At 41.2% G+C, this 24969-nt stretch overlaps 1 protein-coding gene and 1 pseudogene across 6 annotated transcripts in view; both read right to left on the bottom strand.

Moving 5' to 3' along the window:
- MACF1 (microtubule actin crosslinking factor 1) overlaps positions 1-24969 on the bottom strand; it is a 328417-nt gene that overhangs the window by 112778 nt on the left and 190670 nt on the right. For all 6 annotated transcript variants that reach the window (XM_068539571.1, XM_068539573.1, XM_068539572.1 and 3 more), the window contains 11 exons: positions 24452-24604; positions 24057-24145; positions 21005-21140; positions 12040-17478; positions 11330-11479; positions 9821-10036; positions 9581-9733; positions 5838-6071; positions 3434-3583; positions 2271-2504; positions 965-1168 (listed from right to left, as the gene is read on the bottom strand). In XM_068539571.1, the coding sequence (XP_068395672.1) occupies positions 965-1168; positions 2271-2504; positions 3434-3583; positions 5838-6071; positions 9581-9733; positions 9821-10036; positions 11330-11479; positions 12040-17478; positions 21005-21140; positions 24057-24145; positions 24452-24604 (7158 nt within the window). The remainder of the gene's footprint in view (positions 1-964; positions 1169-2270; positions 2505-3433; positions 3584-5837; positions 6072-9580; positions 9734-9820; positions 10037-11329; positions 11480-12039; positions 17479-21004; positions 21141-24056; positions 24146-24451; positions 24605-24969) is intronic.
- Positions 21639-21831, bottom strand: LOC137761689 (cytochrome c oxidase subunit 7C, mitochondrial pseudogene; annotated as a pseudogene).

Raw genomic sequence — 24969 nt, 5'->3', positions numbered from 1 at the left:
GTAACACAATATGCCTGCATATCAGTTAATGTCTTGGAGATGGTGGATCTGGCTGGTTCACTGGTTTATCTCCAATACCTGTCATGCATCAGGCCCTCAATATTTGCTGAATGAATAGATGAGTAGAGATGAGTAAGAAACAGTTTCCTGAGGGCAGCAGGGAACTATTAAAAGGGTTAAGCAGGGATACAGCATCTTAAAAAGATCACTTAGTAGTGTGGGAATGGATTGGAGGGTAAAAGCCAAGAGGCAAGGAGACCAGTTGAAGTTACTATAACACAAGTGAGAGCTGATAGTAGTCTGAACTGCAATAATATCTCGACGGAGATAAAAACATGTGGATGACCTTAAAAGAGCTATAAGAAGCGTGGGATTTGATGACTGATTCAATATGGGAGAGTGAGGGAAGGAAAGGAATCTAGGATGATGTTTAGTCCAGGCAAGTAAGTGGGACTATAGGAAGGAGAACATGTTCAATGGGGGAGGGGTATTTTAGAAAATAGGAGGTCTATTTCTCAGGTTGAGGTGCTTGTGGTTCCAAGTTGCAAATAGGCAGATGGATTTATACACTGGTTTGAAGCTCAGGGCAGGCATCTAGGCTGGAGACAAATATATACATGGAAACCACTAGTACAAATGGGAAGTGAAGTGTCATGGGTGGATGAGATTACCCAAGGAAAATATATTCTGAAGACGAGAAGAGGCCTAGGCTACAACCTGGAAGCATATCAGTATTTCAAAAGCTGGCCAGAGGAAAGGGAGGAGGGTTATCAGGGCCGATAGTGTTATGGAAACAAGGGAGAAACTATTTCAAGGGGAGTAGTCAAGACTGTCAAGGCTACTGAGAAACCAAAGAAGATATGAACTGAGAAGTGCTCACTGGATTTAGGGCAGGAGGTTATGGTGACTTGCCCAGGGCAGCAGAGATTCACCCAGCATTGTAAGAACAAGCTAACATGCTCACCTTCAACTTCTCACATTGCTTGCCCAGCGTCTCTGGGGCTTGGTTCACCCCCATGTGACCATCAGTGGTATCCAAGGCTCCTTTCTCCAGGTTATCTCCTGACAGCTGCTCCATCTGTCCACCCAATGATCCCACTGAAGTCAGCCAATCCAAGAGAGCGTCGATCTTACTCCTGTTCTCTTCCAGTTCCTTTGCTGCTTTACTCTGAAAGCCACAGGGGGAGTCTAGTGAGAAGGCCTTAGATACTCAGCTATCAACCAAAGGTTAGGTAAAAGCAAAGACATTTAGGCTTAAAAAAAAAAAAAAAAAAAGAAGAGGCTCTAAGGCTGGGTATAAACAGTCTTTGCACCCACAAAGAAAAATAAGCATTTTCTAAATCTGTTGAAAAATAATTATTTAAAACAATCCCTAAATTTGATCTATATCTCACTGCTTTTAATAAAGGAGCAGGAGGGCGGCAAATCCCAGGATTTGAAAGGGCTTTGTTAAGAGATGATTTAGTCCTGGCACCTCCAAGCTTTATGGAATCCTTTCTAGGTACGCAGAAGTTATACACTGCCTTGGTAGGATAAAAAATAGCACAGTCACACTCAATTACCTGTCTGTTTTTCCTTAAGGAAGATGCAGACTACTCCCAGCATTTTCTCTGCCAAGTAGAGCACTGAATTCTGAAACTTGTCTCTCAAATTCTATTTTCTGACTCTTCAAGTACTTTAATAAAACAGGTTATGCCAAGTGATATATTCATGTATTTCAGAATTCATCTTCAGGTAACTTACTTCTCTTTCCACATTCTCTGCCTCCCTCATTAGTGTACAAGTTCACAGCCAGAAAAAGAACTTTGATTCAATAAGCCAGTGCTGAGTGGGGTGCAGAAGACCATGAGACTTAACCTTCTTTTAGGTTTATCCCAGTGCCATGACTTCCCACTGAAACTATAGTGGCAGCTTGAGGATAGCTTGTGGCCCATTAAGACTGCCCAGGTATTTTCATTAGTACCCTTGGATCACCAGTCCAGATTCATGTTAGAAATATGCCATTTGCTTTTTCCCCGAGGATGATGATGATGATGATGATGATGGTGATGATTTGGAATATGAACTCACTACCAACTACTCCTAACTTAAAGTCCTTCAGGATGTTTCTTATAAAAATAAATATTGACTCACAGATCTGCTCCTGAATTAACCGTTTTTTTGTGATTCTATGCTCTCTGTAAAGCAGTTTCCCTTCATTACCTTTTATTTGTGTAGGTACCAAAATTTTCTTTTTTGAAAAACACCAAGCATCATAGCAGTCTGGTTACCTTTTCAGTCTCCTGCTGTAAGGCTGAGGTCACCACTTCCTCCAGCTCCTTCTGGGCCAGCTTCATCCTTTCCTGGAGAGCCTCATACTGTTCCTTAGCCTGATGAAGTTTTTCCCAGAGAGCTGTCAACTCATGGGGGCTCAGCTTGGTTTGGTTCTCTTCCAGGAACCCTTCAGCGTCTTTGACAACACTGGCAAATGAGGTGGCATGATTCTGAATGTCATCCTGTAAATCCTTAACACATGAAAACAGGATGGCAGAGGCTTCAACTTTAGAACTTCTAAGACCTCTCAACAGCATGAAGATGAATGACTAAGATGACATTATCTGCAATTGACGTATGTCCCTGAGTATAATTTGCTTAAGGTTTATGCCTAAACCAATGGAGATAATAAAATTTTAAATGCTTTTTAATTAAGAAACTTTTTTAATATTTAATTTTCTAAGTAAAATTTAAATTTAAATTTCTAAGAAGATATTTAGTGAAGACAAAAAAGGAGACTGCCCACAAACATGATTTTTATTCTGCAATGAGTTATCCTCAAAGAGATCATTCTTCTATAAAGAAGAGTTGACAACAGGATTCTAGCGGAGTTGAGGCCTGGTTGGTCCTTTATAACTCTCTTGGTTATCGCTCCTTAATCCTAATGTAGCCTATAAGGCCCAGAGTGATCTGGGTCCTACCCTCCAGACTCATCATTCACTAATCTTCCTTTTTTTTCTTCGCAGTCCAATTGAACTAGCTTTCTTTCAGCTCTTGAATACATTGTGCTCGACCCCATTCCCACCTCCAGACTGATGTACAGGCCTCTGCCTGGCAATTTTCTTCTTCCTCCCACACCTTCATGTATCAACCCCTACGTACCCTCTGTTTCTCAGTTTAAGTGACACTTCTTTAAGGTAATCTTGATATCCAAGTCAAGATTGGGTCTCTCTGTTATGTGTTCTCATGTAACTTTTCCTTTATAGTTATAATACCGAATAAATCATATGTTCATTTTCGTGATTATTTGTGCAATGTCTGTCTCTTCCACTACACTGTAAGCTTCATGAGAGCAGGGACGTTTACCATTATGTTATTGGCACTAAGCACTGTGCCTGGCACATAGCAAGCCTTTATAAATACTTGAAGGAATGAAAAAAATGAGTTAGCTCTTACTGACCTTCAAGTCACTTTGGTTCTTCTGCAAAGCAGAGAGATCCTGCTGGGTGGCTCTACCTTGATGGCCAGCCAATGCTCTTTCTGCCTGTCCTACCCAGTTGCAAAGATCCTCCAGTTTCTGGTGACAGGTATTTTGTTGTTTCTGCAGGGTCTAGTTAAAATGCAAAGGGGCCAAGAGACAATTAATGATTCTCATTTTATAAATACAAGATAACTCTCTGAAATGTAAAATAGGAAGGTTATATCTCAAGGATGGAAAAGTTGGTGGGAGACTCGAGGAGGAAAAGGCACAGAAATCATATTCAGAAAGCTCCCCTCAATTGGATCGTCTGTTAATCTTGGGCTATGGTCGGGATTATAATCAGCGGTGATTTGGGGTGAGAACGCTCCCAGGTTTTGGTCTGGAAGCTCCTTTGCCAGACTGCTGTTATTATCCTTGGAAATGGAGAACAGAGAGCCCAGATGCTTAAAATCCACAGATGATATTGGTGGTAATAATAAATTAGCGGTTCTGATCAATTCTACTGGAACTGGATGATACACTATATGTTAAGTCATAATATGGAAAATTAGAAGGACTAGACTAGGAGTAAAAATCAAGAAACTGGATAATTTATAAGCTAATTGAGTTTCTTAGTAATTGAGCTGATTTTATATAAACCAAATGTCTCACAAATGCAGACACCCATTAAATGGAATGATTACATGCCAGGCATGAAGGGCTTGGCTATTCTGAGGAGAAGGGAACTGCCCCAGAATAGCAACGGGCTCAGTCCTTCAGGTGTCTATACCATTACCCAAGAGAAAAGCCAGCCCAAGGGGAGGAGGGAGTACACTTCTGTGCCTGATCCTTTCTCCAGACCTCTCAGTCGCATGACACTGAAGCACCTGATTGAGCAATTGAGCATGATGTGTTCTCCTGACCATCCTTCTAGAACCGTTTTCCACCAGTTTCTACCTTCTGATGGTGTTTTAGTCACCTGCACTTACAAACAGGTGCCCAAATTGGCCCTCTCTCCCCCTCTTTAGGACAAATAGAAGGGCTCTGGAAGAGAACTCCTAAGAGTTCTTCAGCTGTAAAACAGGATCTTCATGGGTTAGGATGGGTGCAGACTGAATCTGAAAAAAGCAAAGCAAACAAGTTAACACACAGACATACACATGCATTCAGGGCAAATATAGAGAGAAGCAGAGCATTTCTGACAATAACAAGGTTAATAAACATTGTGGAATTAATTACACGCTTAGAGAGAATGTTCACATGCAACTGTATCACCTTCTGCAGCTCAGGCGCCTATCCTGGAGGTGGGCTGTGTCTTAAGGTGGCCCAGACCAATGCTATTTCGTTAATTATCCATAAGCTACACCAGGCTATATAAATTCCCAAGTGAGGACACTGCAAATTTCCAGATATGGAAGGTAACCTAACATATTTCATTAGTATTTTACTTCAAATTCAATACAGCTGAAACAACTAAGCAGTAATAAGGGACATAGAGACTTGACTTTAAGCCTTTAATATCCTTTAAGCCTGACTCAAAAGCTCAATTCTACTTTGCACAATATTTAATAAAAGAGACCCTGAGACAGTTTTGCTGGTGACAAGGACAATTCTAGTATCATCTTGCTGAATTCCAACTTATTATTCAAACAGCAGAAATGGCATAAGCATCATTCTTGGTATTATAAGGTTATGATGTTACCATTAATGCAATTATGTTGAGTCCTGCAAGAAGAGGCTTGTGATAGAAGGTGGTGAGATGATTAGTTGCTTCCCCCCACCCCCCAAAATGTATCAAGAGTGCTTCTACACACAGTTTTCCAATAACTGAATAAGCACTGGGCACAACAGTGTAAAGAACGGTGCTAGAAAATAATAATTTCAAATGTGCTAAAAAATTAATATGATTCTGATAAAAATCTTTTTGTCAGCTGTTTGAAGGTGGTCAAGGAATCTTACTGTTAATCATTTGAAAAGCCCCAGAATAAAACTGATTTCAGGACCATTCTTCTCACGAGCTCAGAGTACCTAAATGTTCCTAACAGTCCTCAAGAGAATGCTGAGGGAGAGAGTAGGAGAAATAAGGGCTAGGGATAAAATTTTCATTTGAAAGTCAGAGACAATGAGACACAGTGACAGTAGAGTCTCACTAAAAAGAAAACACTTGCACATGCATACACATGTAAACACACATATTCTCTCACACACACACACATAAAACCAAAAACACGGCAAGAAAAACAGCCAGAACAGCTGCCTCCTGGACCAGAACCAAACTGGCCTGAACCAATCAAAACTGGTAAACACAGGCTCCTGGAATCATGACAAACGGCGTCTGGCCAGAAAACCCAAAGATAGAGGACATCCAGAGACCAACTGAGTCCAGCTTCTGGTTCAGCCTGACCTTAAGCCGGGCTGCCTGCTCCATCTGTTGAAGACGGCCCTGCAAGGCATCCACCTGGGCTGCGGTCCGTTCCACATGGTCCTGGAAGGACCTCTGCAGTTCATTCAGAAGCCTTAGCATCTGTCGGTTCTGCTGAGGAGGCAAGTCCTGGGCGTGCTCAGAGATAAAGAACTGAATATCAAAGGCAAGTGCATCCAGCTGAGATTTCCTTTCAGCCATGGGCTGTTTCAAATCCTAAGGTAAGTGGGGAAAGGAAGAAAAAGAAAAAATAAAAGAAACTTCTTATTCTCTATAGAAGCAGAAGCTGTTGGTTCTAATCAAAGAATCAACATGATCAAACAGAGGTTAATTTCTTGCATTTTTATAATTGACACTGATAATTTCTAGGGCCAAACCGAAGTCTCTCTCACTTCTGGCCTCTCCAAACCCCTCGCATATTACAGTTAGGTTTCCTTTACTAGCCCTTGATTTCTAAATGCACTAAGCTTTCAGTTATTTATAATACCAGAATTACAGTACAGCTAATCTCAGGTGTCTGTGAAAAAATGTATTTTTTTAAGTTTTGGAAAGTATAACATGAATTTTTGGTCTGAGATATATCTGTCTAATTGTATTTCCTTAGATTCAAATACCTATTTGTATTTGTCTAGCCCTGAGTACCTGGTAGGCCAGAAGTGACAAAATATTCAATTTATTTTTGGTTCACTGAAATTTGACTTTTAGAGTAAATAATGTTGCTTACATATTTTAAAACTGTAAAGGATTACAGTCAGACTTTCTTATATAATAGTTATATTGCTTCTTTAAAGCAGTAGAAAACTGCCTAAACACTAGAATTTATCTGTTTTCAGACAATTAAAAAGCATGCAATTTTCCCACAAACATTTAGTGATCGTCAACTATGTTATACTGGATGCAATAAAGAACATAAAAACAAGTAAGATATCTACCCGTCTATCACTTTGAAATTGAGCGTAGTCAGCAATCTTGAAAAGCAGGCTGGGAGAAGGGCTTCTTGGATATTTATCACAAGACTATACTTCCTTCATGTGTGAACACATGGATTTGGGAAACTGTCACTAGGAAAATGAGGCTTAGGCTGTGGCTCTCTTTCTATAACAGAATTTGTGTAAGTTATAACTAGGCAAGGATCCCAATGCATGAGATGCTCTGTTTTCATATCTCGTACTGTATCGTAGAAATTTTTCTCACCCTTGCTTCTTTTAGTACTCTGCCCGTGAACAGATAAAGTATGCTACTCACTCCTCCAATGGTATATTTGGATAAAAGGCTATGGAAGAAGGCAGGCCAACTCTTGCAAGATAAAGAGGGACGAGGTTGCATACAAGGAAGCCTGACCACAGACAACATTTAGGTCTGTGTCTCCTAAGACTGGGGAAAATGAAGAGGATGGAATAGGATGGAACATCTCTAGTTCTGCTCTGACTTTAGAAAGAGTTTTAGGAGAGGAATGTCTATAGCAGAGCGTGGATAAACCAATGTGAGTATTATCTGATATTACCTTAAGTATAACCAAAAGAAACAACAATGTTGAAGGTGGGGATGGGGGGAAAATCCTCGGCTCATATGTATCTCAGAATCTTTAACTTTCTCTCACTGACTTATAAAAAGAATCAAGTAACTTGGAGTTTAACAAGAAGAAAACCATCTCTCGAGATCAGAGGTCGGCAATCTACAGTCCCCGAGCCAAGTCTGCCTGACACCTGTTTTTGTAAATAAAGTTTTACTGTAACACGTCCACAACCATTTGTTTATGTACTGTCTATGGCTGCTTCCATGTTTCAACAGCAGAGCTGAATGGCTGCCACAGAAACAGGTCACCTGCAAGGCCTAAAATATTTACTATCTAACCCTTTATAGAAAAAGTTTGCAAACCCATGCTCTAGATCACTGATAAAAGCTGGTGTGTGACAGGAAAACACAGGCAGAACACTCTATGACATAAATCACAGCAAGATCCTTTTTGACCCACCTCCTAGAGAAATGGAAATAAAAACAAAAATAAACAAATGGGACCTAATGAAACTTAAAAGCTTTTGCACAGCAAAGGAAACCATAAACAAGATGAAAAGACAACCCTCAGAATGGGAGAATATATTTGCAAACGAAGCAACTGACAAAGGATTAATCTCCAAAATATACAGCTCATGCAGCTCAATATCAAAAAAACAAACAACCCAATCCAAAAATGGGCAGAAGACCTAACTAAATAGACATTTCTCCATGGAAGATATACAGATTGCCAACAAACACATGAAAGAATGCTCAACATTACTAATCATTAGAAAAACACAAATCAAAACTACAGTGAGGTATCACCTCACACTAGTCAGAATGGCCATCATCCAAAATTCTACAAACAATAAATGCTGGCAAGGGTATGGAGAAAAGGGAACCCTCTTGCACTGTTGGTGGGAATGTAAATTGATACAGCCACTACGGAGAACAGTATGGAGGTTCCTTAAAAAACTAAAAATAGAACTACCATATGACCCAGCAATCCCACTACTGGGCATATACCCTGAGAAAACCATAATTCAAAAAGAGTCATGTACCACAATGTTCATTGCAGCTCTATTTACAACAGCCAAGACACGGAAGCAACCTAAGTGTCCATCGACAGATGAATGGATAAAGAAGATATGGCACATATATACAATGGAATATTACTCAGCCATAAAAAGAAACAAAATTGAACTATTTGTAGTGAGGTGGATGGACCTAGAGTCTGTCATACACAGTGAAGTAAGTCAGAAAGAGAAAAACAAATACCGTATGCTAACACATATATATGGACTCTTAAAAAAACAAAAAAATGGTTCTGAAGAACCTAGGGGCAGGACAGGAATAAAGACGCAGACGTAGAGAATAGATCTGAGGACATGGGGAGGGGGAAGGGTAAGCTGAGATGAAGTGAGAGAGTGACATTGACATATATACACTACCAAATGTAAAATAGATAGCTAGTGGGAAGCAGCTGCATAGTACAGGGAGATCAGCTCGGTGCTTTGTGACCACCTAGAGGGGTGGGATAGGGAGGGTGGGAGGGAGACGCAAGAGGGAGGGGATATGGGGATATATGTATACGTGTAGCTGACTCACTTTGTTATACAGCAGAAACTAACACGACAATGTAAAGCAATTATACTCCAATAAAGATGTTAAAAAAAAATAATAATAATAATTTTAAAAATACTGGTGTGTGTGCACCAAGGGGGGAAAGCAGGGGGTGGGGGTGGGATGAATTGGGAGATTGGGATTGACATATATACACTAATAAGTATAAAATAGATAACTAATAAGAACCTCCTGTATAAAAAAAATTAAATAAAATTCAAAAAATAAAAAGCAAAAAGAAAGAAAGTCTAGAATCATTAAAAAAAAAAAAAACAACTGGTGTGTGCGCATAGGATTAGATCTTGGGCAAAACAGAAAAAAGGGATACTAGATGCTCAGTTATAAAGAGAAGATTAAGTTGGATAATCATAGGCCATTCCACAGATTCTCAGTACAGCTGAAAGGAAAAATAATCATAATCACTGAAGAAGCTCCAGAGGTATGATAACCTAAAAAACTAAACGTAGCTGACTTTATTTCTCAAATGGAAAGTCAGACTTTCTAAGAAAGGCAAGTACAGATACCAGTTTGCCTAGCAGAGAAATAAAATTGATACAACTCAAAAGGACAAACAAAACATGCTTGAGAACTGGTGGACTGCTTACCTCATACTGCTGGAGATAGTGATTCAGGCTGTCGACGGTATCTGTTTCATTGACATGCTCCTTGCTGTTCAGAATAAGATGGGTATTGCCAACCCAGGCTCTCAGATCTTGAAGTCTGCCTTCTAGCTGTTCATACTGATTTAAAACTCTAGTCTAAGACATAAATGGCAAATTAGATGATAAAACTCTCCAAGCCTACCCAGAGTTTGTGAGCCTTTGTGAATAAAAACAAGAAGCTACCTTTTTTACTTCTGCAGCATTCTGGAGGTGGAGTAGTCTGGAACCCCAGGTGTCACTCACAGAGCTGAGGGACTTTTGAAGATTCTTGGCATCTTTTTCTAGAGCCTTCAACAGTTGAGCCGGGACTTCCTGAGGCTGGCTGATGATAATCTGATTCACACATTCCAATTCCTGACTCACCACCGTGGACAGATCCTTTAGCTCCCTGTCTACTACCTGAGGGCATAAAGTGGAGTTACCTCCAAAATCAAGACTCGAAATCTTGCTGTCTAGGAATAAGCTGTGAACATATTTTTCTGTCACCTCAGGCCTACACAGGCTTTAGGGTTTATAAAATGTTTTTATAGACATTCACTAGTTTATTTCGTTCTCACAGTAATTCTTGAAGTAGGCAGAGTAGATATTATTATCCTGGATTGACAGGAGAGATTCCTCAGTGCTTAAAAATGTGAATTTGTTTTCCCCTGAGGTCGCCCAGCTGATAAGCAAGAGAGCCAAGACTTGGATTCAGGTTTTCTGACTCAGTGCAATGCTCCTTGCACTACAACTTGCTGCCTCTTCAAGAGTGTCATTATGCTTTACATAATGTTATGCAATATAAGTCAATCAAAGGACAAGTCTTCCACTCCAAAGTCCAAGGGAGCAGAACCAATGAACATAAAAATACCCCAAGCCAGCTTTCCCACTCAGCTACTCCTCAATATCCTGCTCCTCAGTAGAGAAGCCAGAAACAAGCTGGGGAAGAGCTCGGTAGTTCTTCTGGGCATGATCCTCATTTCCCCTTCAGCCCCCCTGCCCAAGGCCACACTCTAGACACTGAGAGAACTGGTAAACCTCTACAATCTCTGTCCTCATCGTGACTCCAATCCTGTGACAACTCTCAGCCTCCAGTTCCAGTCAAAGAGCTATTCCTCCTCCCGCTCAAGGCTGTCTAAGTCTATGCCTTTCCATGTCCTCAGGGACCTCATTCCACCAGTCAGCACTTCCTCTCTCCTCTAACTTCAAATTCTCCTTTTCTATTGGTTCTTTCTCCTCAGCCTAAAAATTCACTCAAAACATTCCTCTTTTAGTCCATCTCCTCTAGCTAGTGTTCTACCTCTTTCCTTGCCTGCACTATCAAGCTTCTGGAAAGAATGACATACATTGATTGTCCGTACCGTCCAACCTCCCGTTTATTCTCAGTGCAACCTAGTTTATATCCCATGACTGCACTGTAACTGTTCTTATCAAGGTCCCCAGCGACTCTCAGGCACTAAACCCCCTTTTAGTCCTCACTGTACTCAGTCTCCCTACCGTATTTAACACTGCCGACTACTCCTCCCTTGACTCTCTTCTGCTTTGGCTTCTGTGAGACTAGTACTCCCTGGTGTTCTTCACAGATCTCTAGTTACACTGTTCCAATCTATTTTTTGTCCATTAAATGGTAGTGTTTTTGAACACGTTTTTCTTCCTGAATAGTCTTTATTTTCTCCACGCCGATGGGCCTGGAGGAAGTCTCTGGGAACCTACCTTGGCCTGACACAGCAGATCCTGTAGTTCTGCCAGGTTTAGCTCTAGAGGTTGAATTTGTTTGGTCCTCATTTCAATGTCTCGTAACAGAGACAGATAGGATACCAACTTCTCATCATGTTCTAGGCAGAGCTGCCGGTTAAATACATTCTGTGGAGCCAAAAAGGAAACTCACTCAAATCTGACATACTCCTTTAAGTCTGCTTTTTAAGCAGGCAGGGTCTTAGAATAGAATAGAAATTTTTACTACACATTGGATGGAATGAAATAAAATATGTTATTTTGTCTAAATTGTCGCAAATCAATAGACAAAAAAGTGATTTTATTAAATTTCCTCAGGGAGCAGCAGCTCAAAATTATCAATCTATAAGCATCATTTTAGCAAAACTTCCAAAACCTATTCTGACTTCAGGTACCATAGCCTCAGTATTTTAAATTAGCTTCAACGTTAGTGTCTAACTTAAAACCCTTGCAAATTTCAGAAAGACATTCAGAGCCACTGCCTAATTTTCCAACAACTATGTTACAAACAGATGATGATTAAGTTATATCTTAGAGAATCATCTAGTGCCCTGAAGTGTATGTATGTATACAATTATACATATGAAAGCTCAGTATCTTGTCAAGACTCTTAGCATGAAATTAGCTATCACACACACACACACACACACACACACACACACACACAAACACACCACTGGGTAACTTACTTTGGTAGCTCTGAAGGGCTCCGGGTTCACACTCGTTCCCCCCGCTGCAGTCATGAAGGGGGTTTGTTCACTGCCAGGCTCTGACCTCTCTCTGAGCTTCTCCTGTGGTGTCTTCTCATCCATCTTCATTGTGGGGTATGATATTAGGGGTACCATCTCTTCTCCACTGGTCTCTGGAATAGGACTAATGGTGGCATCCTCTTGTCCTGTACTCTCTTTTCGAGATACATCTTTGGACAGTTTCTCTGGGAGAAGAGACACTGAAACTCTGGGAACTCCCTGAGTAACTATGCCTTCAAAAGACCCTGCTTCTGCATCTGTAACTATAGGGATTGACATTTTTAGAAATTTCTCCCCCGTTATTTCCTGAGGTGTTACTATTTTAGATTCAAGAATTCCGCAACGTTCACGATCACTTTTGCTGTCCTGAGGATGAAGGTCCTTTCTGTCTGAGAATTCCAAATAACTGACTTCTTTGGAGCCTACTCTAATTTCTTCCAATTTAACAGCGCTTGTTGAGTCAAAAGGTACTTCTTGGTATGATTTTTCTTTACTTTCATTAGATGAGAAAGTCAGATCTTTGGTTTCCCTAATCTTAAAAGTAACACAAGAATCTTGATGATAACTGGTCTCCTGTCTGGTGGTTCCTTGGAAAGACTTGTCTGTTGTGAAAATCGGGGATGTGTCTGCAACTTGGGCTTCTCCAACTGGTTCCTGGTAGTACAATCCTTCAGGTCGTGGGGTCAAAGAAGAGAGTATTTCACTCTGGGTCCCAACAGTAACTTCTCGAGATAAATTTTCTTCTGGTTTTAAAGTCAAGCAGAGGCTTAAATTTTTCACATCTCCTTCACTGACCTGATTAGAGTTGAAGAATGTTAAAGCATCTTGATTTCTTACAGAAATTCCTTTGGGTATCATTTGGGAAGAAGAATCTTCAGCTTCACCAACAACAGAAAATCCCAGCTCCCCATCAGTTTCTTTCCCTTTTTCACTTCTAGTTATTTCCACAGGTTGACTCTCTATATTAGAGTCATGGTCATCTCTAATGGCAGTTTCCTGATTCAGCTTTTCTTCTGAAAGAACTGCTGGTTTGCGTGTTTTGACACTTTCTTCTACAATCATCTCCCTCTTTCCTCCCTTACCTTTCTCCCTGGTTTTCACTGGTTTCTGCATAACCTGCTGACTAGGCAATTTGCCCGGAGTTTCACAATTTGATTCTTGTACTTCTGAAATAATTTCTCCTTGGTTTCCCCTTATTTCTTTAGAATCTAGACCTGATATAAACTGTTTCATTTGAGAAATAATTTCTGTCTGTGCCACTATTTTTTCTTGCTCTTCATTTGTATTTTTTTCCATGGTATTATAAGCCACCTCTTTGGGGTTAAAATCACAAATTTCTGAGTGAGGGTGTGTCACTGAACCTTGGCCCAATGATTTACCTTTACCATCACTAGAAATTATGATACTGAAAGATTCTTTAGCACCTCGAGAAGATCTCCTGTCCTGACCCTTGCATTCCAATTCCTTTAATGAAACTTCCCTGCTCTTTTTTGCCTGCTCCCCATTAGAAACTCTCACTTTAACCTTTTTCCGTGCAGATTGGTTTTCAATTTGAAATAATTTCTCACTTTCTCCTTTACCACAACTCATTTCAGCAGTCTGACTACAAGCAATTAACATTTCCTTTCTTCGAAATTCTTTCTTTAGTTCACATACTTCAATTCCATCTTGCTTTTCACTCTGAGCCTGGTGATCACTGGACTCGAAGGTATCTACTTGGATTATAGTTGCCAGTTCAGGGCTAATAAGTCTTTTCTCAATAGCTTCCTTTAGAGTCACTCTCTGATCATTAAATATGTCAATAATTCCTCCATCTAACACCTGACGGGATGCAATAATTCGGACCATGCTTTCATCCACTAATTTCTGTTCCAAAGCTGATGCCAATGTCAATCTTTTCCCTGTGGCAGTGTCTATGATTCCTCCAGCATTTGCCTGAGCTTCCAGAAGCTTCAGTGTAGCTGCAAAATCTACTTTTCCAAGCTTAATTGCTTGAGACAATGTAAGTACTTTGTCACTTGCTCCATCTTTAATGTCTGAGAAGGGAATTACTTCTAGATACCTCTGTCCAGATTCAATATCAATCTTACACTTTTTTACTAATTCTGCATAGGGAACAATTCTGTAATTCTCAGGATCTATAATCCCATTCCTCATTCCTGAAGACAATATTTCTTTATTAGTTAAGAGTCCCTCTTTTTCAGCTTCTGCCAAGGTCAATCTCTGGCCAGAAATGAGATCTACAAAGCTTCCAGTCAAGGCCTGAATTTCTTGGATTTCTCTTTTCAAGTCCGGGGTAACAAGATCTAATTTTATGGCTTCAGACAGGGAAATAGTTTCCTTTGTTTCAGGATGAGAGAACTGACGGAGGCTTAAGTTCTCAACTTTTTTGAGTTGCTCGGCTAAATCTTCATCAATGATGCCACGTTTAAAGGCACTATCAACAGAAAGTCTCATCCCAGATATATGGTGAATGATACCTCCATCTACCACCTGCTTTGTCAACAACCGCATGGCCTCATCCCTCTCCAAAAGCCCTCTGTCAATGGACTGCACAACTGTTAAAGGGGCTTTGCTGTCAGGGTCCATAATTCCAGTTGTTTCCAACTGTAAGCTAATTAATCTCTCCCTGACTGCTCTTTCAGCATCTCTGCCTTTAGAAGCTTTCTCCAGATTTATAAGCTCTGTCTGGTCAGCACTGTCCACCAAGCCCAGATTTGAGGCCAAAGTTACTGAAACCTTTTTGCCTCGTTTCAGGTCAACAATTCCACCAGTCACCACCTGCCCCTCTAAAATTCTGGTGGCTGTTTGTGTGTCAAGAAGTCCAATGGCAACTGCTTCCTTCACAGAGCAGAGTGTGTGGGTACGAGGGTCTAAGACACCACTTATAGCTTTGTCTGCCATGAGGACATTGTGTAACAATTTCTCATCCATTAGACCTTCATCAATGACTTCTTCAGTTTTCAAAGACTCGCAGGTCTGAGAGTCAAAGAAGCCCCGAAACATGTTCAGCTTTCCCAAAAGTTTCACAGCAGTGTGACTAGGCACAAGGCCTCGGGCTATTGCTTCATTTAGTAAGAGCTTTTGACCTGTCTGTTCATGAAAGATACCGCCCTCTAGTAATTGTGCAGATAATATATTTAAGGTAGCTTCTTCAAGCAACTCTGAAGGATGACTGCATGACAGGGAAGTTTCACTGCCATTAGCTTCCTTGTCTGTCTTTTCTAACAACATCATACCACCACCTGCCATGTTGTGTCCTTCTGTACTTTGTTTATGGTCATCCCTACCCAAACAAGTCTTATTTAATGCTTTCTTTCTGCCCAGAGAATGAATAGTCTTATCCTTTTCAGACTTGAGTTCCGATTCTAAAACTAGAGTTTTCTCTACCTGAAATTGTGACTTTTTGCTTTGGGGTCTTATGAGACGTCTTCCAGTTTCACCTAGAGTATATGCAATTTCAAGTGTGTCTGCTTGTTCCTTCTGACACATAAAGGAAGTCTCTCTGAGAGTCTGCCATTCTTCCTTTGGTGGTTCAACAGGAAAAGGATCTTTGTCCTCCACCAAAGTCACATCTTCTGCTTCCTCAGGAGGTACCGTAAGGAGAAATCCTTTGTTGACATTTTCTCTGGTAGATACTTCTATTTGGTCTTCCTTTGTGGTATCTAACAATTGCCTTTTAAACTCTGACTTGACTTTATCTATGACCTTCAAAGTATCAACATTTGGATTTCCCACTTTTTGTTGCCCTACAAACAGGTCCCTTTTGGGGTTCCCTTCTGGTTCTACAATGGTCTTTTTGCCTTTTGCTTCAGTGCAATTTGCCTCATCAGGATCTTCTTTGCTCCGAGAAGAAAACTGGAACTCACGTGGCCTCACAGTCAGCCCATCACAGAAAGTTTCTGTGATTTTCACGTTCACCGATTCTTGTAATTTCTCAGGAGCTTCTAGTCTCTGATGCCCGCTTCCAAACACTTCTGGAGGACGTGCTTGATCACCTCTTGCTGTTAGTGCCTCTATCAGCTCACTGTCCAACAGGAGCAGCCTCTGTCCATCCTGCACATTAATATAGCTGTGAGTCATCACATGAAACAGCAGCTTTTCGTTATGGCTTGCGATGCCCTCAGTTTGGCCCTTGCTGCACAGCACACCTGCCGCTCCAGGATTCGCGTTCAATTTGCTTCGCTCTGAAGAGTCTGCTAATTGCACGTGGGGCATCACATCGGGGATACAAATTGACTTCAAGTTATTGGCAAGATCTTTGTCTAACATACCATTTTCTATTGCTTTTTTCCAGGACCAAATCTCTGTGGTTGCTGGTAGAAATAGGGCTTTAATATGCTGTCGGCCACTAAGGATTTTATGAGCTAGTTCAGTAGACACAATACCTTGTTCCAGGGCATCTGTAATTGGGAGAATCTCTCCAGACTCGGGCCATAGCAACCCCATGAATGACCAAAGGGACTCCAGAATCACAAGTGCAATCTTAGCAGCTACTAGATCGTTACTCACTGCTTCATCTACTGTCAGCCTGCGCCCAGTGACAGTGTCTATGATGCCTCCTGTCTGAAGCTGCCTTATGAGAAGAGCACAGGCCATATCTTGGTCAATCAAATTATGTCTCACAGCCTCTCCCACTGTAAGTCTGTGTCCTGTTCTTGGATCTACTATGCCTCCAGCAAAAAGCTGAGCTTCCAGCACCCGGACAGTGACCTGCCTATCTATTAGCCCTTCCTGAACTGCACGGAAAATGCTAACCTTCCGGCCTGATTTCAAGCTCACCATTCCCCCTGCCAATTGCTTGATAGGCAGCAATTTCAACCCTGATTCCTGGTAGACAATACATCTCCGCATCAGATCCAGTAAACCGATTTTCTCAGCTGTGTTTGGGTCTATCAAGTTCTTGGATGATCTCAGGTGAGACTCTAACACTGAGTAAAGCCAGGCAGAAATGAGGCCTTGGTGAAAAGCCTCCTCTAGGCTAATACAGTTCTCATCAGGGGGGAGACTGAAACCTCCAGTTGCCAGGTGAGCTTCTAAGATTTTCAGTCCAACCTTCTCATTGATTATTTTCTTTTCAATTGCTTCCACCACTGAAAGAGGGCCTTTGTTCTCAGTAAGCCTGCTGATTAAGGACAGGGCATCCTCTAGCTCCTGGAGCTGCTGGTACATCTGGGGATTAATGAGGTTTCTGGCTAGGCCCTCCTCCAAAGACAGCTTTTCACTGGTCTCAGGGGCAATGAGGCCAGACATGATAACCTGGGATTCCAGGAGCACAAGGCCTGTGTCTTGGTCAATGAGGCCCTTTTGCATGGCTCTGAAGATGGGAAATATCTCCACTGTGCCTAGGTCAATCACCCCAGCAACTGCTCTGCAGCCCTACAAGAGAAAATGAAAAAGAACACTGAATCAGAGAAGCACAAATGTTGGAAAGAGTCATTCAAGGAACTACAGTATATCAAATTCTGACCACAAGAAAAACCCAGCCTGGATGAGCCCCAACCTATAGGAAACATTCTGAAGCCTGGCAGTGTTAATGCTAAAAAAGAATTTTTCTAAACTACAGAATGTTTAACATGTCCAGAAGTTCACAGATTACTCAAGGGATGGTAGCATTAAGCATATCTGAGTGACAAGCTCTACAAAGTAGCAAGCAGTGAGAGTGAGGGGACAGCTCAGCTATTTATAAGACTAAATCACCACAAAGGCTCCTACAGACACATACCAGCTCCCCCAAAGTGAGAATTCAACCCCACACAACAACTTCTCAGTGTTGCAATCCACGCAGAAGACTCTTGAAGTAGGACCTCCCTGCCGATGAGTTCAGCGTGATGGGTCCACAGGATTCGAAGAGAGACTTAAGCAGCCCAGCAACAGCTGTGCAGCTCAGTAAATGGCCCTGTGTATATTACTCAGGCAGCTGTTTAGCAACTGGAGCGGTCATACTCTTGGTGGCCAGTGCTAGCGTGTCCCATGGCAATGGCTCTGAGTTAAATTAGCTCTAGGAATTGGAAGTAGCAAGTCAAGGAGGGAGCAGACTAGGGACTCTTGACTCTGGAACCACTAATAACTTTTCTTCTAGTCCAGGCTAGAATGGGTAGTACAATCATCATGATGACAGCTACTACTTGTTGGGCACTTAATATATTTATTAAGCACTGACAACCTCACAACAATCCTATGAAAGCAATTATTTTAATTTTTAGTTAGCAGATAAGAAAATGAGGTACAGAGAGATAAGGTAACTTGTCCAAGGTCACAAAATGAATGAGTTCCAGAATCAAACCAAGATCTTACTCTAAATCTCAAGCTATTATACTGCCTCCCCAGTCAGATCCAGAAGAGCAGGAAGGATAAGCACAGTAGAGCTGCATCTTACACAGGAGTTAGGTACTAAGGACAGAGAATAAGGCAAGCCTTACACATTGTCAAAATTACCCTCACAAAAAAGCGTGAAAACAGCTTCTGAAGAATTCCTATTTTGAAGCCTTTCATCGCAATATGATGTTATTCAGAAATGAAGTCATTCCAGTGTTTTACCACTTAGAACACTTCATCACTTTTATTAATCTCCAACTTTCCACTTCTTCTTGTCAGTGTGCATTATCTTCGTCTTCTATACATGCTTTTATCTATCCCTCTTTAGTCAGTGTTACTTTTTGATCCTTATTTAACTCAACTTATTCATGGAGGATCTTACTGAAGTAACTGCCAATCACTTCCTTGCCTCCTATATAATGCATTTCATTTCTGTCTCAGTGAGAAGTAAGCTCCATAACAGCAGGTACTTTGCCCAGTGGATGTCCAGGACTCGTACCAGCAGTTAAAGAAACATTTGATGAATAAATGAACAAACTGATAAATAGTAAGGAAATCCTTAAAATCATTAACCTATTTCCCCCAGATTTTAAAAACATGCCCTGAGGACGTCAAGCTTGATTCGTTGCACACTATTGGAGACGCAGAACAGACAGCAAATGAGGAAGCAGATCTGGGTCGCATCTTCATCTCACTGTATTTGTTCAAATAATGGAATAACTGAGAATTCTCCACACTACTTAAAATATTATGTGTTATTCTTCATCCTCCCTCTGTTTTCTGACCCAGATGTAGAGTTTAACTTGTATAAGGTAAACGTATGCTATGTGAATCTACAAGTTATCTAGTCTTTATAGATTGAAGGAAAAATCCCACTGGCATGTGACTCTCTGAAATATATGAAAAATTCCTTTTACAAAATCCACGTAAAGACTATTCAGAGGCAGACAATATGACAAAGGAAAAGATTCTTTGGGGAAACCTCTAATTTCTTCCATGAGTTCACAGAGTCTCAGAAATGCTGGTATTGAAAAAAGGCCTGGAGTCCAGCCAAAGAGAAAAGGCTGTTCTTTCTAACACCCTCGTAATTGGAGGAGAGGCAGGAATCACTGTATCGGGAAATAATCCAGAGAAATTCATTTCGGCCCCACCAAACATGGGCATTCTGACCTCAACAAGCAGAAAAAGACAGAGGGAGAAGAGGAAAGAAAACATAAAAGGCTTCTACTTACCAGGGTTGCAGGGTGTGCCTTGGGCAGATAAGAGAGAGAGCCTTATGGGGCAGCTCAGCCGTATCGCACACACAGTGTAAGCTTGGTGTTAGCGTCCAGCATGCGACTGTTTGTTTTTTTTGCAAAAAAGAACCCCAAACAGGTCGTCCTCTTTTCCCTTTGTGCATTTGTGCTTAAACTCCAAAGGGTTAGTGAAACTTGTAAGCAAGGATGTCAGTTAATCAGAACAGTACTTCACATGAAACACACAAACGGTAACAGGGGACACATCATGCTCAATGGAGTGGTGCTCAGCAGCTTGACTTTCTTTCTTTCCTTCTCCCCTTTTTCCACCTTTCAAAATGAGAACTGAATGTTCTCAGCAAGCAATTGTTAAAACTCTTCATGTACTCCCGTATATGGTGAAGCAATGAGCCATTAGAAGTGGGCTACCTCACACAGAGCATGTTAAACCAGCACGTTCTTTTTGGAAATCTGCTCTCAAATAAATCATAGCTGGTTCTGCACTGTGGTCTTTACAACTCTAGCCCCTGCTGCACAAAGTTCATGACCAGAGTCAAAGCATGTTTCGTATGAATATCATTTTGAGCAATATCTAGACCAAATCTGATTGCCACAAGAGCTTCAATTCTGGCCTGCCCCACGGAATTTGGCCATTGCTTCACAACATAGGAAATAAGCAGGCAAACACACATATATATCCCAGAGACACATGTATATAATATGGTAAGTTTACATATACACACAAGTATCCAGGAAGAACTTAGGACAACCAGCAGGAACTTAACAACTTCCATATGGTCCAGGAAATGAACATGAGAGGGAACTGGTAAAGATGTCACATGATGGGGCGACTATGGGTAAGGGGAACCAGTGTCTCAGTCAGTGCAGCTAATCCACCAGTTTCTTTTGGAAATTAACATTTCTCATTTATTTAGTAGACAGGGAAAAAAGTATGGGGGGAAGAGGTTCACAGCCTTTACTTCCCAATATTCAGAACTCTTGGCTATCAACTTTTGAGTGACAATGCCACAGAGTGACCTTATTGCCTTCTGATCAGATATAATATAGCATTTAGGTTCTCCTTGACTGTGGTCTGCCACAAAATGGAAGATCACACAACAGTGAACCAGGTCTAACGGGTTAGCCGTAAGCACCTTCTAGTGATTTTTGACTGACCAACACATCGTGGAACCCCAGTAAAGAAACACGAGACAAATGGCTGCTACAGTGAGGTTAAAAATCAAGTCACACTGGTCATGGAAAGCTAGTGATCATGACTCCCAATCAGCAAAGCTGCCGTCATACCGTTCAGAAGATACCCTTCCAACATTTGGAGAGAAAACTAAAAGTACCTTTTGTTCTGTCTGCTGGGCCAGCTGGCTCTGAAGCTGCTGCAGCTGGTTTGCTGAACCATCACAAAGGTCATGGTAAGCCTTATTCAGGGCATTCAATTGCTCAGATATCTGTTCCTTCTCTTTTTCTGAGAGCCTGGAAGATGAAGCATGAAAGCTCTTTTAGAGAAAAACCTTTCCCCAAACTCTCCTCTATTGCTTCAAAATGACTTCTCCGCCGTGGATAGTATTCTTCTTCATCACTGTTCATGACGGATCATCTGGTCCCTCTTCCGTACTCAGTGAACACTTTGGCATCTAGCTCACAGTTTTCCTGTCTATCTCCAATCAAGTCATGATTCTTGGTTATGTCAATGCTCATGTCACCAATTATCTAAAACCCGATGCTTGTAGTCCTGCGACCTTCTCAATCCAAATGTGCTCCACGCCACTTCAGCCCCAGCCACACATGGCAAACTTGGCTGCTACCATCATCTAAAATTATTCCACTTCTGAAATTTTATTTTATTTTTTTAAGGATTTATGCCAGGAATTTATTTACAAACATATCTAGGATGCTGAGTTCAAGAGTTTGATCCTTTTTCCAAAGAGACCACACATCTTAAAATGCTCCTCTTCGTATCTGTCTCATGGATTATTTTTTAAGCAGTTGGTGTCTTATTATATAGAAAGGTGCAGCAAAAGTCAGAACCAAAGTACAAAGTCATCGTAGCTAGTGACCGCCATTTGTTTTCCACTGAAAATGGTAAATTCTTCCCTGGACCCTCCTCATAGTGGCTCCTACGGATCACAGAGGTTGTGAACCTCTGGGTGCTTTGTCCCAACATAGCGCTGTCAGAAGCCCTGCGAAAGGCGCAGAAACTGAAGGCAGAAGAAATGGCGGCAGCACACCAAGCACTCCTTTCCTCAAGACCTTGTTCCCCTGTGTGCAAGGACCGTCCACTTCTGAAATTTTAAACTTCAAGAATCTACTGTCGGATTGTAACTCCTGATTATAATCCTACCTGGCTAGTTTTCCTTCTTTACTCCTACACCTCTTCTCTTTTAAAAACAAAATATCTTAAAGAGACAAAAGAGAAGAATAAAATATACTCTCATTTACTCATTATCCAACTATCCAACTTTACCAAATTTTATTGTAGTATTTTACCAAATTTTCTTCAGATCCTTCTCTTAGACATAACACATCACTGATAAAGTCTCATGTGTGTCTGTCACCAACCCTGCTCCTATCCCTCTCTCCCCAGAAGTTATCACTATCTTGAATTCCTTTTCTCATTCTACATTGTGTTTTTGAGACTGAATCCTGTGATTCATCTTACAAGTATCCATCACCTTACTGAGATTTCCCAAACCTTCCTTGACTCTTCCATCTCTCTTAATCCATCAGTCCTCTCCATTATCTTCAGTTTCTTCTCTTTGGAGTCCAGACCCACAGGCCACCATCTCAATTACTCCCTATTATCTTTGCACTCTCTCCTCACTAACAAGACTCCAGTCCCAGATCAACCAAATCCCTGGACTTCTCTGTTCCCACATGCAGCCTAAGTCTACCTAGTGGGGGGATTCCAAAACCATGTATCAACAGAAGAGGTCTTCCTGGTTTCTAACCTCTACTGGACTTCCGTGCTTCCTGACAATCCTCTTGGAGGCTCCCACTCTAACTTGCAGCAAACAACCTCTCTCCCTATTTCAAAGAGAAAATACAGACCACTGGGCACTAATTCTCTCACTTTCTAACTGCACTTCTGGCATATTTATCTGTATTCATACCTTTCCTAATCTCCTTTTCCTCAGACCTCAGAGGGAAAGGTGTCTCAACTCCTGTTTAAGGTTGTACTTTCTACCCATGGATAAATTTTATCCTCTCCTACATCCTTTGCAACCCCTCTCCTATGACTTCAATTTCTCTCTCCCTTTCGGTCCTTGAGACTCAGTCCATAAACACAGTTAAGTCTCCACGATCTTTTAACAAAACAGAACCTCTTCTTGATCATAAATTCTGCTCTAAGTATTTGCTGTATTATTCCTCTCCTTTCCCATGGCCAAGCTCCTTGGAAGAGTAGTCTCATTTCATTATCACTACCTTCCATGCCTCACGTGCTCCCCATTACTCTAAATCAGACATCATCCCCCAGCTTTTCACCAGAGTCACCAAAAGCTTCCAACTCGCCAAATTTAATAGCCATGTCTCAGTCTTAACTTTTCTTGACTTTTGACCACTCCCTTCTTTTTGGAGCTCTGTTCTCTCTTAGGTTCTAAGGTATCACTCATAATTTCCTCTTACTTCTCTAAGGCTTCCTTTATAGGCCGAGAAGCCCTTGAAAGCCTTGTAAGCTAATCCAGTCATGGTTTCTTCTATGCTAACGACTCAAATCTCTGTCACTTCAAACGTCTCTCATTAATTCTAAATTTACACATAAAGCTGCCCACTGGACAACTTTAGTGGAACTACATAAGGCATAAATAATGTATCAGGTACTTCCAAATACATACTGGAAGTTTACCCTCTGATGTCCTGTGGGACCTTCACATTCATAATGTCTGAAACTATAGCTGCCTCCTTCGTCCTCAACCCATACTTTCTCCTGTATTCTCTGTCTTGGTTAGCAGCATCACCAAATACCCAGCGGCCTGAGCCAGAAACCTGGGAGTTATATCTGATAATTTTCATTGGTCACCAAACCCTGTAAGTTCATTATCCATACTATCTTTTGAATCTTTGTCCCCTCTCCATCTCTCATCGTTTCTTGCCTATGTTATCAGAACAGCCTCTTAACTGGTCTCTCAGGCCTCTACTCTTGCCCCATGTCTATCCATTCTCTATAAAACTGTTCTAGAAACCTTTATCAATAATGTCCAATCATGTTTGAAATCTTTCCCCATAGCCAACAGGTAGAATGCAAACTCCTCAGGATGAACTACAAGGCTCTTCATAATCTGGCTCTTGCCACCCTGAATCCTCCAGCCCAAATTCTGATCATGACCTGAAGTTTTAGCCAGGTAGATCCAGTTCCCCCAGATGTGCTGTAATCTCTCATTTAATACTCACTTATGACCATGCTTGGCCAAGAAGATCTGTGAAGTTTTAATGGCCTCAGAGACTTGTTCCCTCTTGGTTGTTAGCTCCTCTGCCAGAACCTATGCAGTAGAAGAAAAAAGTTTCAGAACCCAAGATATTAAAGAACCAAAAATCATTTGAAATAACTTAAAATAAAATCCTAGGGAAAAACTTAGCTTAGGTAAAATGATTATTACCACTATATACAGTGATCTAGAAAGCAGAAGTACAAATAAGATGACGTCTTAAGTTTCTTTAAGTCCTGGAAGTTAACACTTAATGAGATCATAATTGTTCCTGGGTGGCCCATTGTGACATATTATTCCACCTAATGAGTAATCACATATTATGCTACCCAGGAAGTGACAGATGGACCTTCTACTCACCTGCTGTTCTAAAATAGCTTTTTCAATGTCTGTTGATTCTTTGGTCTGGGATGAGGTAGCTTTGCTTTGTGTATTCTTTGCTAGGGTAGACACCCAGCCCAAAAGTTCTTTAACCTTCTCCACATGTTCCTGTTTTTCTTCTTCTACCACTTTCTAGAAGAGAAAATAGAAAACCAGTATCTTGGTCAATGTCTTACTACACCGGCCTGATTCATAGTTCCTAAAACAAAGACATGAATGTTACCTAAATCATAGCTAAAATAACCCCAAGTTAAATATAATTTACCCAGCCTACAGCAATGCTCACCAGCGCCTGGGTGATACTAATAGCTAAATTCATTATATCTAGGTTAGCACTTTTCTAAAAAAGCATGCTGTTTTCATATGTGATGGGTAGTCAATAGTTATTTACTGATTTTAAAGAGCCCTTCACGGGCTTCCCTGGTGGCACGGTGGTTAAGAATCCACATGCCAATGCAGGGGACATGGGTTCGAGCCCTGGTCTGGGAAGATCCCAC

This window comes from Eschrichtius robustus, chromosome 3, assembly GCF_028021215.1.
Source record: "Eschrichtius robustus isolate mEscRob2 chromosome 3, mEscRob2.pri, whole genome shotgun sequence".
Classification (NCBI taxonomy): Eukaryota; Metazoa; Chordata; class Mammalia; order Artiodactyla; family Eschrichtiidae; genus Eschrichtius; species Eschrichtius robustus.
This window is presented reverse-complemented; position numbering and strand designations above follow the sequence as displayed.